Source organism: Orbicella franksi, chromosome 3, assembly GCF_964199315.1.
Source record: "Orbicella franksi chromosome 3, jaOrbFran1.1, whole genome shotgun sequence".
Lineage (NCBI taxonomy): Eukaryota > Metazoa > Cnidaria > Anthozoa > Scleractinia > Merulinidae > Orbicella > Orbicella franksi.
The window spans coordinates 22,285,585-22,300,300 of NC_138147.1; the positions used below are offsets into that span (position 1 = coordinate 22,285,585).

Genomic DNA, 14,716 nt, shown 5'->3' on the forward strand with positions numbered 1-14,716 from the left:
TAAATTTGCTTTAATTAGCTATTTTCCTATGTAAACTGTTTCTTTTGCCATAAATGTGCGTGGCTGCGGAGCGAAAACGCTCTATAAATCTATTCCATGTTAGTGTGTTGAATGGGAAATTCGATATCAGATCGCAGATTTCGCTTATTGGTAGCTCAATAGGTAGCACTCATTAGAAAGGGGCGCTTATTGGGAATCAAAGTGGCTGTGAGCCACTGAACCTGGAAAATAAGTTATGAAAGGGTGTTACGAGGCATCGCTCATTAAGGAACTACTTGTGATGTGAGGGTAGTCTAGCTTTCGAACAAGCCCATAAAGCCTTTTTCCAATCAGGGGTGTGTTGTGATATTTGCAAAATAAAAAAGTTCAACGTTAAGAAACTGTTTGTTACTCAGGCCTGCCTACACGTTTTACATTACGTGTATCTGTACATGTCTTTCTTGTGCTGTAGAAAAAACGGCAAGATCATTTTGCTTGGTCAAGAGTGAGCTACAGTTGAGCCTGCGATCCGTAAATAAATCATTAATATTTTCTGCACTAGGGAACTGATGTACAAGTAGCACAGTGTGATAAGCCCTGGCTCGCCATGCGAGACATATTGGGAGTTCGTATCCTAGTGGTGACTTTCTATTATTTTTCCTTTTCTTCTTCATTGTTTGTTCTTTTTCTGTCAAGAAACCATTTACCGAAAGAAAGCGTTTGTCTTTCCGTTTCTTGCGTTAAAAAAATCGTCTGGAGCCTTAAATCATTCGTTCATATGGATTGCTTTCGAATTCACATTATAACATAACTAAAGCAAAGCGCGCGCTCTGATTGGTTAATTTAGCGTCTACTATTTGCCCATAGGTGCATGCTGCTGACGTGTGTGCTAATGTTTACAAAGCAAATATTTTGACAGACATTGTTTCCAAAGTAATGACCGACGTCCTTCTGCCAGAAATGCGAAACTGTCTTCACAGTTGTCTGAAGATGAAACTTTATCGAGTTACTGGTGTGCAGTCGGTCGTCAAGAGTGAATTTTCGCGCGCTTGTTTTCTCTTGTCATGTAAGACTACCCGAGCATTTTTTTGTGATGTAGCTCAATATAAGGACTTCTGTTGTTCCAACGTCTCAATGTTATGTTATAAAACAAATGGTAAACGCCATAGCGTGCACTATTGAGTTATGGATGCACTTGGGAGGTTGCTAAGCACGAAAGAAGCGTAACAGTCGCACGAGGCGATCGCCTCGTGCGACTCTTACGCTTCTTTCGTGCTTAGCAACCTCCCGCGTGCATCCGTAACTCAATAGTGCACGCTATGGCGTTTACCATTTGTTAATTAGAAAAAAGTCCTAAGAAAATACGCGCGCTGATCGGTTAAAAATCGTGTTTCTATAACTCGATAGAAACACAAAACTAGCACGAGCTGTTGACGTAATGATGGCGCGAGCAAAGAGAATTTACGTTGTGATAATCAAAGTTAACAAGTTGTTTTTCGTCGCGGTGTTTTCTAAAAGAAATAGAAAACATGTTCGCCGTGTTTAATCAAGTTATAGAAACACTCGTGAAAGTTTAGGAGAACCAGAAAAAAGCTGTGGAAACACTCGCCTGCGGCTAGAGTTCCCACAGCATTTCTTGTTCTCGCAAACTTCCACTCGTGTTTCAATAACTTGATAGAAACACGGTACATGTTTTCTATGACACGCTGCAAGCGACTGTAAAACGGCCTTAGACTGCTGATGTTCGCAATCCGGGGGGACTATATGAAAAGGTCGGGGATGCTCGTCGTCTCGGGTACAAATCAAGGATTCTGGTCTCACTTACGGTGTTGATGACGAAACGTCACCATTTTTAGCTGTCAAAGTATTCTTTAGGGTGCACTCGAGGAAATGATAATAAAAGAAACGCTCTAATTTAATTTATGTTTTCAGGCTTGTTTTCCGCTGATCTCTCGAGTACGCGAGTCGGGTCTGCAAGTGCGCGCGGGATCCTTTCTTGAACAGTACTTAGTGATCGAACCTATTCCGTTTTAAGTGCTATCTTTTAGGGGTCTAATGAAGCTCAAGCAACGTCCACATTAGTCTCCCTTAGGAGCTAAATTCAAATTTTCCGACGAGCATCCCTTGCCTTTTCATATGGGAGTTCCCCCCCCCCCCCCCGCCGGGTTTCCAAATGTCTAACGGGAAGTGAAGGAGTGGAGGAGTGAAGGAGTGAAGGAGTGGGAGAGTGGAGGAGTGGAGGAGTGGAGGAGTGAAGGAGTGAAGGAGTGAAGGAGTGAAGGAGTGAAGGAGTGAAGGAGTGAAGGAGTGAAGGAGTGAAGGAGTGAAGGAGTGAAGGAGTGAGGGAGTGAAGGAGTGAAGGAGTGAAGGAGTGAAGGAGTGAAGGAGTGAAGGAGTGAAGGAGTGAAGGAGTGAGGGAGTGAAGGAGTGAAGGAGTGAAGGAGTGAAGGAGTGAAGGAGTGAAGGAGTGAAGGAGTGAAGGAGTGAGGGAGTGAAGGAGTGAAGGAGTGAAGGAGTGAAGGAGTGAGGGAGTGAAGGAGTGAAGGAGTGAAGGAGTGAAGGAGTGAAGGAGTGAAGGAGTGAAGGAGTGAAGGAGTGAAGGAGTGAAGGAGTGAAGGAGTGAAGGAGTGAAGGAGTGAAGGAGTGAAGGAGTGAAGGAGTGAAGGAGTGAAGGAGTGAAGGAGTGAAGGAGTGAAGGAGTGAAGGAGTGAAGGAGTGAAGGAGTGAAGGAGTGAAGGAGTGAAGGAGTGAAGGAGTGAAGGAGTGAAGGAGTGAAGGAGTGAAATCGTTTCACCACAACAACTTGGAAAATAACAAATATTTTCCAAGTTAAAAAGGGCGCTTTTCGAAACATTTTAAGGTAAAAAAAGATATATTACTTGTCTGACTTTCCCTCCTCTCAGCTTTACACCTCACTCTACAGCTGTGTAATTACTGCTGGTTATCCTCCCTTCCCAGTACTTTGTCTGTGTTGATAGCCACGTAGATTTCTCATAACAGACTGTATTGTTTTTCTGACTTACCCTTGCAAAACTAATGAAAAACACTTGTTCATTTGTCAGCATCATTCCAGGAAGCCTAGGCTCCTCCCAATGCTCCCTAACCCACTTCCGGTATGCCTGTGAGTAGAGAATTAGTGAACAATGTTAAGAGAAGCAACTTTACTATTCAGTAAGTAAGTGCATGGCCCTCGGAGCTTTCGTGTCTCCCAGTAAAGTAGCCACTCCGACAGAAAATAAATTTCTGTGTGTACAAACAAAGCATCTACTCTGGGAGAAATTAAATTTATACGTGTACAAACAATTTTCTATGTCAACTGTTGAGTTGCAAAAACGTGGAGAACAACATATTAAAATCTAGCTTTTTTTCCCACAGTCTCAAAACCTCTGCGCTTGCTTGCCGTTTTCCTGTGCCGTAGTTTACCGCAGTTTTCAGCCTGAAAACTACTCCCTTGTACTTTATTGTGACTGAAATCCGCAAGGAAATTAAAGCAAAGTAAGGGTCGATGAAGACAGTATATGTTGGAAACATGAAATATTCTGAGCGCTAGTTTAAAGCAAGTAAGTACGGTTTTCAGATTATTGCTTACAGACCAAAGGAGTGGGAAAAAAAAGAGCGAGAATAGGAAAACGTGAAAAAAAGGAAATCGCACAGGAAGGGTGGGAGATGATCAGTCAGTCATCTTACTCATTTTGGTTCCCGCTACGTCACGGTCCCAGTTACAACAAATCCCTAAATCAGGTTTGTTCAAATGGCTGGTGCTGGAGTGAAAACTCAAGTACGGAAGGCTGATCTACTCAGTCACTGTGTACAATTGTATGGTTTCCAAAAGAGAGGTGAATCGAAAGAACCGTGTGATAGACGGTGTGTGGTATGACATTTGCGATCAAATGCGTCGAGTTTAACGATTTTTATGTAGACGAAACTTCAAGAGGTGCGCGAACATCTGGGGTCAGTCGGCGAAACCCACCCTATGGAAAAATTAATTGCAGAGAATACTGACACGAGAACGTGAGCTAGAAGTTTGAAATCAATGTAATCAGTCATGTTCCACATTTCCCATGCAGTGGTCACAAAAGATAGCGCGGGACCCCTACCCCCTGAGATAGAATGCTTCATGATCGATTATATGAAGTAATTTGGCTCATATTCACGGCTGCTTACATGAACAGAGACTAAATCAGGGTATCTCAACTTCCCACCCTCCCGGAGCGAGAGAGGAGAGACTCCTCTCTCTCCGGGAGGGCGGGAAAATGATAGGCCCCGGGAACGAGGTTGTAAATCAATATGGCGTGTACATGAGGAGGCGCGATAACCGAACTGTAATTTACATTGTCGTATTTTGGGCGTTTTAACCGAGGATTTACACTGTGCTTCAGCGTGCTGTCTTATTCGTGTTTCTTGAGTTTTCCCCCGGATGACCTGCTAGTTTTAACTAATCAGAATTCAATAACTTTGATTTTCATTATTTTTCTTTTAATCACAATCACCCCCTATCTCGGGGCATATTTCTAGGAATGAAGCGGTGCATTGAAAACTCATATCATAAACTCAACTAACAAATTTCAATTTACATACCCTTCTTACCTCAAGAGCTACTCGAACACCTCCATTATCTGCGATGTTTTCCGACAGAGTTTTTTCGCCGTTCACCTTAAAGGTCAAAGCAATCATAATTTACACTAAACGCAAAACAAAATAGTACATCTAAGTTCTTTGAGCAAATTCTATACTTTCAGCGCTGCTAAATTTCCGCTGTAAATCGTCGAGGAAAGCTCTACCCAACAATTAACTTGGAAATATACGCACCCAAAAGAAAGGTCCCCATTTCGAACAGAACTTTCCCGAATAGCCCAGCACAGAGATTATGCTCTCCCACCCTCTCTGTCACGTCTCTCCGGTCTCTTAGTTTTTTTTTTTTCTGATTTTCATAGTCCAAATCATAACGGTTTTCTTTATAATCTACACTTCTCCCAGACGGTAAATTCTCACTCATTTTGGGTGGAGTTTCAATGAAAATTGGCTGCATTTTCACAAGAAGCGAAAAACTATCCCTCGTCCTGCAACTTGATGATTGTTAATTTTGTTTACCGTTTTGAATAGTACCAAAAGAGCGGAGCTTGGGCGGGGGCTATTATTATTATATTACTATTATTGCTATTAATAATAATAGCAATAGCAATAGCAATAGCAATAGCAGTAGTTATAGTAATAGTAATAGTAATAGTAATAGTAATAGTAATAGTAATAGTAATAGTAATAGTAATAGTAATAGTAATAGTAATAGTAATAGTAATAGTAATAGTAATAGTAATAGTAATAGTAATAGTAATAGTAATAGTAATAGTAATAGTAATAGTAATAGTAATAGTAATAGTAATAGTAATAGTAATAGTAATAGTAATAGTAATAGTAATAGTAATAGTAATAGTAATAGTAATAGTAATAGTAATAGTAATAGTAATAGTAATAGTAATAGTAATAGTAATAGTAATAGTAATAGTAATAGTAATAGTAATAGTAATAGTAATAGTAATAGTAATAGTAATAGTAATAGTAATAGTAATAGTAATAGTAATAGTAATAGTAATAGTAATAGTAATAGTAATAGTAATAGTAATAGTAATAGTAATAGTAATAGTAATAGTAATAGTAATAGTAATAGTAATAGTAATAGTAATAGTAATAGTAATAGTAATAGTAATAGTAATAGTAATAGTAATAGTAATAGTAATAGTAATAGTAATAGTAATAGTAATAGTAATAGTAATAGTAATAGTAATAGTAATAGTAATAGTAATAGTAATAGTAATAGTAATAGTAATAGTAATAGTAATAGTAATAGTAATAGTAATAGTAATAGTAATAGTAATAGTAATAGTAATAGTAATAGTAATAGTAATAGTAATAGTAATAGTAATAGTAATAGTAATAGTAATAGTAATAGTAATAGTAATAGTAATAGTAATAGTAATAGTAATAGTAATAGTAATAGTAATAGTAATAGTAATAGTAATAGTAATAGTAATAGTAATAGTAATAGTAATAGTAATAGTAATAGTAATAGTAATAGTAATAGTAATAGTAATAGTAATAGTAATAGTAATAGTAATAGTAATAGTAATAATAATAATTGAAAACAATATTATAATTATAATCAGGAGCCATACTCGGGGACGGAGACCGTATGCGTGCGCCATTTCTAGTATTGGGGCTGTCCCAGGGGCGGGGCAGAAGACTCCTGAAATTTTCGTATAGGCATCGTCCAACAAAAAATGACGTCACATCCGGTTTAAACTGCGCTTCGCGGCTCGTTTCACAAAGCGAGAAAATGGCGTTTCGGTTACTCACCATTTCCCTCTATTTGTAAACCATCAGTTTCGTTTCATTTTATATTGAGGATGGAGAGATGTTGCAGACACATTACTTCGACTTTTTAAACAAAAATTTCGGGAAAAGAGAAAAGTTTATCATTGTTTTGAAGCAAAATAACGGAGAGCCTTCGGTCATCGTCGGGCGGATTTTACACATTTGCAAAACTGGTGTTGTTCCGACTTTTGGTTCTTGTTGTTCGTGATTTGGTGATAACAATACGTGCAATAGCCTATAATGTTAACAACAACCTGGATGAAGTATTGCTGGCCATAGTTTGCACTGTGTACTACGGGAACATAATTAACAGAAGCCGTTTAGCTCCGAAAGTCGCTGTCACCATAGCTTTTGTTGCTCTTGGCTCACGTGTATTGGTAGAAGAGACAAGCTGGATCGCATGCTGAAGGTCGGTATCCCACATTCCCACATCTCTCATTGAAGATTGTTGTTTTCAGTAAGATACAGTACATATATATTGGTACTTTGGGGTCATCAGTCTCTTTCTCTTGGTGAGTGCTTTTAAAACGCCCAGTAAAAACTTGATTCACGGCATGGAAGCTTATGTCTCGCTGAATCGAAATTCGAGCAAGATTTTAAAGTTCTAGTCCTCTTTAAAAGTAATTAAATCAATTATTCAAATCCAAGCCATCAGGGGGAATCTGCCATTGAAGCTGCCCTAAGGTAAGGTCCTGTTTAAGGACCTTCCCCTTTGAAAATCGTGGGGTGTTCTTTGAGGCAACACAGGTCCCATTTATATGGTCTTGGGTACCCGAGATAACCCTCCCCCTGAGGCAACTTTATCAAGTGTTTGTATGTGAAAATGTAGCCCCAGTAGGCCGAGTAAAAGTTGACCCTGCATGATTATTCGTAACTCTTATTAAATGATCAAATGTGCAACTATCCCTCTTTGTTTAAGTTTCCCTCAGTCATTTGATCACAGTGGGTTTTGCTGAGTTAATTTTCTCTTCTTTGATACAAATTGCTGCTTTAAGTCTTAAATCTAGGCATTACGTGACACTCGCCATGCCGAGAGTTGTTCCAGGTAGGCGAGCCAAAGTGTTTACGTATACTCAAAGAAAAGTTTTTGGTTACTTTACCTGCCAAGGCAAGTCAACTTGCTCACCTGAATTGTCTCGCCCCCAAGTCTGGTTCATGATCCTCGTGTAAACAGTTGGTTGAATTTTGCAAAGAAATAAGTGAAAAGTTAGCTCCGCCAGGGTAACTTGGGGAAAGGGTTGTCTCTGGTACACAAGAGCCATTCTATTTTATTTCCATTTTCCCTCTTCCTCTTCCAACTGATTATGCGAAATGTACTGTCCAAAATCTTTATGGGTACTGGTGTTTGAGAGTGTCATCTTTATCACTACTGTGGAATGTACCTCACTTTACAGCCACCCCCATTAATACAGCCACCTCGTTATTATGGCCACTCTATTCTGGCTCAAACAAAAGCTCAGTCGGTCATTTTCTTATTTATTAATTATACAGTCAGATTTTTGTGGCCTGTTGGTGACCAGATTAACAGAATTCTGGCACATTGTAGGAGTAATTTATGCGATCTGTAGTTCCAGAAAATATCCATACCTCCCCCACGGAAGGGAATTTTTCTGAGTCCCCCCCCCTCCACCCCTCTGGAAATTCCGATTGAGCTTCATACATTTCTTTAAATTTTTTGGTCTTATAGAACCCCCCACCCCCCAGGAAATTACATTCCCTTCTGCGGGGGAAGTATGGATATTTTCTGGAACTGAACAATTTACATGTACAGTAAGCAACAGGCATCATTTTGATAGTGAAGTCCCATGCATACATGTAACTCTTGATTATTTTGAGATTTTATCTTTATTATGTCATCAAGGCAATAATATTTTGATTCCTGCTCCAGTGGGAGGAGGGGGGAACTCTCCTCTATGTGCTATATATAGCTATGTGCAGCCCCAAAAGGTATGGTTATTCAGCTGTTTTGGTCATAAATACTCAAGGGTAAGGCTTTTATCCTCTAGTCTTTAAAGTGGTATGTTTTTTAGAATAAGGTACCTCAATTTTCATCATTATCGATAAGACCATCAACAAATTTAAGTCCTTCAAAACTTATGTTTAGGGCAACTGTAGCAGTCGCAACAGTCATAAATGGGGGTACGGAAAATCGCAGGTTATGGTCATAAATAGGTTAAGGGTTTAACTTTTGTGAAGAGGGCAGCATTGACCCCCACCCAATTTTTCTGGGATGTACCAAACACATTTTCCTAGCAGTTACTACAGTCTTGCTTTATTAAATCAAAATAGTACTTGCCGCCAGGTACTTTATAAAAGTATAACCCCTCCAGAAGCCTTCACAAAGTACATGTAATATCAGGTGCTAACAATAATTTTTTTTGCAGCTAATTAAAATTTAGTATTAAATTGTACTGAACTGGTGCAGATTCAGTATACATTATATTTTGTCACACTTAGGTCACACTTATTTTAAGACTACTCAGCAACAACTAGTACCTCTTGTATGACCATGCAGTAACAGTATATTCCAAAAAAAAAAATACATGTATATGTATTACTATCCTGCCTGGAAGAGTGTGTAGAGAGAGCACACAGTGCAGTGCCTTACTGTATGTCTTTTGTTAGGTATAAGAATTTTAAATTTAGAAGACTTGTATTGATCCTTTAGAATTCACAAAAAAGTTGATACCTTGACAACTCTCCTTTAGCTGTGTCACTTCATAATAAATTAGCAGTTTGGTATGTTGTAGCATAGAACTTTAACTAAGTTATTGCACCAGTATCACAGAGGTCATGGGTTGGAACCCAGTTCATACCTAATTTTTTTTTCAGCCTATAATTTCACCTTTGCTTAAGTTGTGTATGGTTGCAATGATCAATCATGTCTTTATAAGTTAATCAATGTATATACGTCACACTGATGGCAAGCCTAGTAGTAAGGTCGAAGTCATGGCCTTGATTAATGTTTTTCAAGCTGAAAATCACTGCATTATTGAAATTGGGTTAGAGGGGACTGGAAAAGATTGAGTTGCCAATTGGGAACATATTTGTTTATAGCCATATTAATGTGTTGCCTGCAGAACTATAAGGCTACCAAGTTTCAATGATCTCTGCTGTATATATGGTCTGCACTTGATGTAATATTGGGTTTGGTGTATGACATCATCAGTCCTCTCATTTGCATATATTTTACACATTTTAAACTTAAATATCTCTAGAACTAATGCAGATATTTGCAAAGGTAAACAGCGCTTTTTGTAATCTATAGTGGAATTCTATTTGATACTCCTAAAAATTCTGAATCAAGGGGTAAAAATTTGATGATAGTAGCATGCCAAATCATTGAGTTGAATTTATGCTGCTGACATTTACATGTACTGTAAGGTGTTGAAGGGAATTTTGGAGGGGAATTTGGTGTGTTGATCGAATTGCCAGAGGTTGGTTGGTTGGTTTTGTTATTGCTTTGTCATTATCTTCCATGTATTTTTTTTTAAAAGCAGAGTGGTTGGTAGCAAAAGCAAAACTGGCAATATTCTTACTTACCTGTGTTTCTAAAGTCATGTTTTTAGGTTTTTGTGGTCAATCTATTAGTAGCTGCACTGTCTTAAATTACAACAGAAAAGGTGTGATATTAATTATGTAAGTTATACTTTGGTATCGTTCATACCAAAATTATAGTAATTTTCTGGTTCAATGTTTGCCTCTGCATTAATTTGATTAAACTACTGTAGTTTATTTTTTTAATCGAATTTAATTCTGTCAAAAGGGAGGTGGGAATCTAAGAGCAATTATAGTAAACTAGACCAACAAATATACGAAAATCTGCCACCATTGCTTTCATGGCTGAGTGGAGATAGATCTAAGTCAGACCAACATTGGAAAAAAAATTACTGATTTATTGGAGGGTTGAAATGGGATCCTGGCTATGGGAGAGTAGGAATCGGGACTGAGGGGGTGGGTGGTGTGCTTGGGAATTTAAGAACCTCTCTGAAAGTGAAAACAAACTGTAGGTTTGAAAAGTTTGAAGCGGAAGTAAAAATTATACTTTAATATATCTTGTTTGTTAAGGGGGTAAATGAGCAAATACCCACTTACGGTGAGTCATTGAAACAATGACATAATTTATATTTGTCTTTTCTTAGGTGGTTACTTCCTGGCATATACACCCCACACAGGCATACAATGCTATGATTTAGATGATGCAACCTGCTTTCCCTTGTTTAACATACACGTAAGAGTATCAGTGGAACAGTGTACAAGTGTGATTTCTCTACTGATAATGAGAATTACAATAAAGATACAAAGCCACTCTGGTGTGATTTATTTAATTATTCCTTAATAGTAAAGTGAACCAGTTAAACCAAAGGTTACACTCTGTAAGATCAGGTGTACAAAAATTAAATAGAAAATTTCACTACATCAATTTTATTAATTAAGTAAACTTCTCTGCAAAATAAATTTGGTATGTTGTTGTACTGGTAAGAATATATTTTGGAATTTTTTTATGGGAAATGTTTCCATTTAAAAATGTAGCTCAGATGCCACAACTATAATTCTCCTTTCTGTGGTGTTGTCTTTTGTGGTAAATTGTGAAAACAAATTATGTTGACCTACATGTAAGTTAAAAAAATATACAAGTAGTAGCTCTTCTGAAAAAAAAATTTAATTTGTTGTTGTTTCTTCCTGTTCATTTTTTCCTTGAACATTTTTATTTTCCTAATAAGTAGTTTAGCTAGCCATAAAAATGTTTTGTTGTCTCTGAGACCATTTTCAAGATAAAAAAGTGATTTGTATATAAAATTTGAATTTTTTGAGGGGGGAGGGGTGGGGGGGGGGGGTAGGGACCTTTTCAGAATTTCCCTACAAAGATCACAAGGTACAAGGGAAGGGGCAAAAATAGAATTTTAAGTGTTAAAACATATGTTTTCATTATCAGTTTGGGCCTTTCTGTGAAGCTGCAAAGTATACTTGAGGATAATGTTATACCCATTTTAATTCAAAATACAAATGGAAACTTACATTGACAATCACTTAATCTCTTGGCACTGTTTGGTTTTTTAATAATTGCCTTTTTTCACAAAACAATAATTTGAACATCTTTGTTACACCAGCTTGGGGGGGGGGGGGGGGGGTATTCTACAAAGTTTGGAATGGAAAGGCCTTATCTCAAGGTCCATTACCCCTTACCCTTTTGTATACATTTGCACCATTTTGATAGAAATGGCACCTCTTTTCTCGACCTTACATTGTAAAAGGGTAAATGTACCCCTTTAACAAACCTATTTAAGAATACTGCATCCCTTTTCTATTCCCTTGGTAAGAGGTTAATAAACAATACTATAGAATCTCTTCATTCTGGCTGAGGAGAGTAAATGAGAGCTTTTCAACAACATTTTAGAACCAGAAGAATGGAATCCCTAACAAACAGATTTTCCTACCCTTTCATACACCTCAACTTGTGAAATCCCTATCATTTTATACCTGAAGCCTGAAAAAGGTACTGATCTTGAGCTGAGGCTCCCCATATAGGTCATTACAGAGAGCCTTCCCACATACACATGTCAGGAACTCTTGACAAGTATTAGCTATTAAAGCTACTCTACAATCCGAGGGTAAATAAAGTATACTACTACTACTACTGTACGTATTGATGAAGCTGGCTTCAAGACTGGTCTGAACCAACTTCTTCAGTTTTTTAGCACAAACTTGTTGCTCTCTGTCAATTTCTAGGATGAAACCTTTTTGCTGATCTGGTCCAAGTTCACAGACACTAGCATCACTCTCACGACACTGACTCTATCAATGTCACTCACAGTCTGATTCTTCAGTTTCACTGCACCTTGCTTCATCATCACTCATCATTGTTAGACATGAGTTCATCAGCCTGCAAAATTCACCAGCCTGTGTTGCTATTGCCTGTTCCCAGACTTCTAGGTGTAGGGGCATGAAATTTCACTACTGTTTACGAACAATTTGTTTAGATGGCATATTGTATATTGAAAGAGTGATGAATTACTGAAAATTGTCAGTATTGTTAGTGTTCTCTCATTCCCTTAGGGATTGAAATATCTTGATGTAAGATTACATAGCGTTGCTGACGTTTAACACTTGAAACGGAAAAATAAATTTGATTATAAATGAGAAAAAACCACGACATGCCCAAATTACTTAATCGCCGTTAAAACTAATCCTCTTGCTTTTTTAAAGGGGTTCACGGCCTGCCTGTAACGAAGCGTTTATCAATTAAGGGATTGCTTAGGGAAAACATATCTTGTTTAAGGTTCCTAACCAATCGTAACATATTTTATGGCATCAGTTTGAGTCATGAACAAACATGTGAGTTTGTGTTAGTGTCGATCGGCAAGAAAGTTCTGCAAAACGCGTGATGTGTTTGGGTCTATTCTGGCAGTGATACGATTAACAGCACTCAAGTACTCTCGAGTGTTGGCAACAGTAAATTTTAAAAAATGCGCTTCTGTTAATAAGGTTCTCCAATGTCTAGAAACCTGTCATTGTGCATTTTTCTTAGTGTGATGCCTACATAAGAGAATAGGATATTTGAATTGAGTGCAATTTACCTAGAATTCATAATTTTCACACAAACGATGACTCCTGTGGAATTCAGCGAGGAACAAATGGCGACATTTCGTAAAAAACACGCCTTCAAAACAGCGTGTTTTTGAATAAATAATTACCCTGTCCTTCAAACAAACTGATATGACGAGGAAGAAGACAAAATTTTGTTTATCGTGGCCAAATAAAACGTTAAAAATATCCGGCCGATTGCAAAATATTGCCATTTTACTTACTGAGGGAACGATTATGCCATATTCAAATTTGATTTTGCCACTCAGCGCTCTTTTTTACCGGATGCGACGTCATTTTTTGTTGGATGATTCAGATACACAAAAAGTGCCAGGCGTCGCAGAGTGTTCTCCCCCGCCCCTGGGACAGTTTTTCTATTTTTATAACAAATTGCGCCATCATCTGCGGCACACGCACGTACATTCTGCGAGGATTTGCGGATGTAGCGCGGGGAAATGGCTTCCGAAATTCCCGAGATGTTCGACGCTTTTGGCCCACAACTCAATACGTTCATGTCTGTTGGAATTTTACTTCAGTATTTTCGTCGTAAGCTGCTCCAGTTTGCGAGAAGTAAGACACTGTCGAATCTATCGAGCACCCGCCGATGTGTGTTTTGTACAGTCAGTAAAACATGACAAATTGGACTCCAGCACTTTCGTGTGAAAACGTACATCGAACTCAGATAATATCTCTAGTTTTTAAATATGTTTAAGGTTGATAAATTTGTGAGAACTTATTAAAAGCTTAGCTGAAAATATGTGAATACAGCAGAAATAATCGGCAAAGTTATGATGATGCTTTCTTTAATCAACTCGAGCAACGATTTCGATTTTGTTGGTTGAGCCATCAAAACTCCTTGTCTATTTTATTTTCGCAGTGTAAAATTTCATTATGTTAAAGAAACACACATGATGTTAGTAGCCTTTTGGCGTTGAGGAAAGTTGTTGCAGCATCTCAGCACAAAAGACAACCAAAGAAATCTTTTTCAAGATTGACAATTGAAAACACCGACTCGGACTTGAAAGTGCACGCGCTGCACTATGTAAATGAGCTACTCAAAAACTTTTGCAAACTCGCCAAACAAACAGAAACGATAAGAAACTATCAGAAACAGGTTTTGGTTATGATTAAACATTGTTTGGGAAACTCTCAAATTAACTCGATACCAGAGTAAAGAGTTTTCTTTCATAACTTTTCTTCACAGAGCAAACGCAAAAGCTTACGCGTTTAACTAGCGCGAGCAGATAGTATTCATTCACGGCGCGAAATTAAAGTCTTGTTTTTGACCCTGAAAAACTCACCTTTTCCATCAGCTCAGAGCATAAAACGACATATAAGAGCCCTTGATCTTATTCCTTGCCTTATTCCCTGCCATCGCTGTGAAAAATCTGCAAGAGAATCTCGCAACTCTCACCATTTGATCACGCAACGTGACAACATCCACGCAAGAGCCCCCGACATGTCCGTGGATCCGCGCGCATATATTACGTCAAGATGGCGCAATTTGTTCTAAAAGTAGAAAAATTATCCCATATCATAGGTGCGCACGGATCCCAAGACTTACGGTCTCCGTCCCCGATTATGGCTCCTGTTATAATAAAAACCTTCCCAGCATCCTTTGTAGCTCCAAAATTGGCATGTTATTTAAAAATAACTTTGCAAGTTTTGAAGTCCAGGAGGTTGCTACATTACACAAAAGAGCACTTGCCATGAAAAATATATTTTTTGCAAATTTGGTGCAATGATGTCATCAATCACGTGACAATGTCTCAAAGTACGTTTT

General features: G+C 38.0%; 1 protein-coding gene across 2 annotated transcripts in view; it reads right to left on the reverse strand.

Moving 5' to 3' along the window:
- Nucleotides 1–14,716, reverse strand: part of LOC145482673 (endothelin-converting enzyme homolog) — a 99,515-nt gene that overhangs the window by 13,925 nt on the left and 70,874 nt on the right. For both annotated transcript variants that reach the window (XM_081461308.1, XM_081461307.1), the window contains 2 exons: nucleotides 4,567–4,632; nucleotides 3,003–3,098 (listed from right to left, as the gene is read on the reverse strand). In XM_081461308.1, the coding sequence (XP_081317434.1) occupies nucleotides 3,003–3,098; nucleotides 4,567–4,632 (162 nt within the window). The remainder of the gene's footprint in view (nucleotides 1–3,002; nucleotides 3,099–4,566; nucleotides 4,633–14,716) is intronic.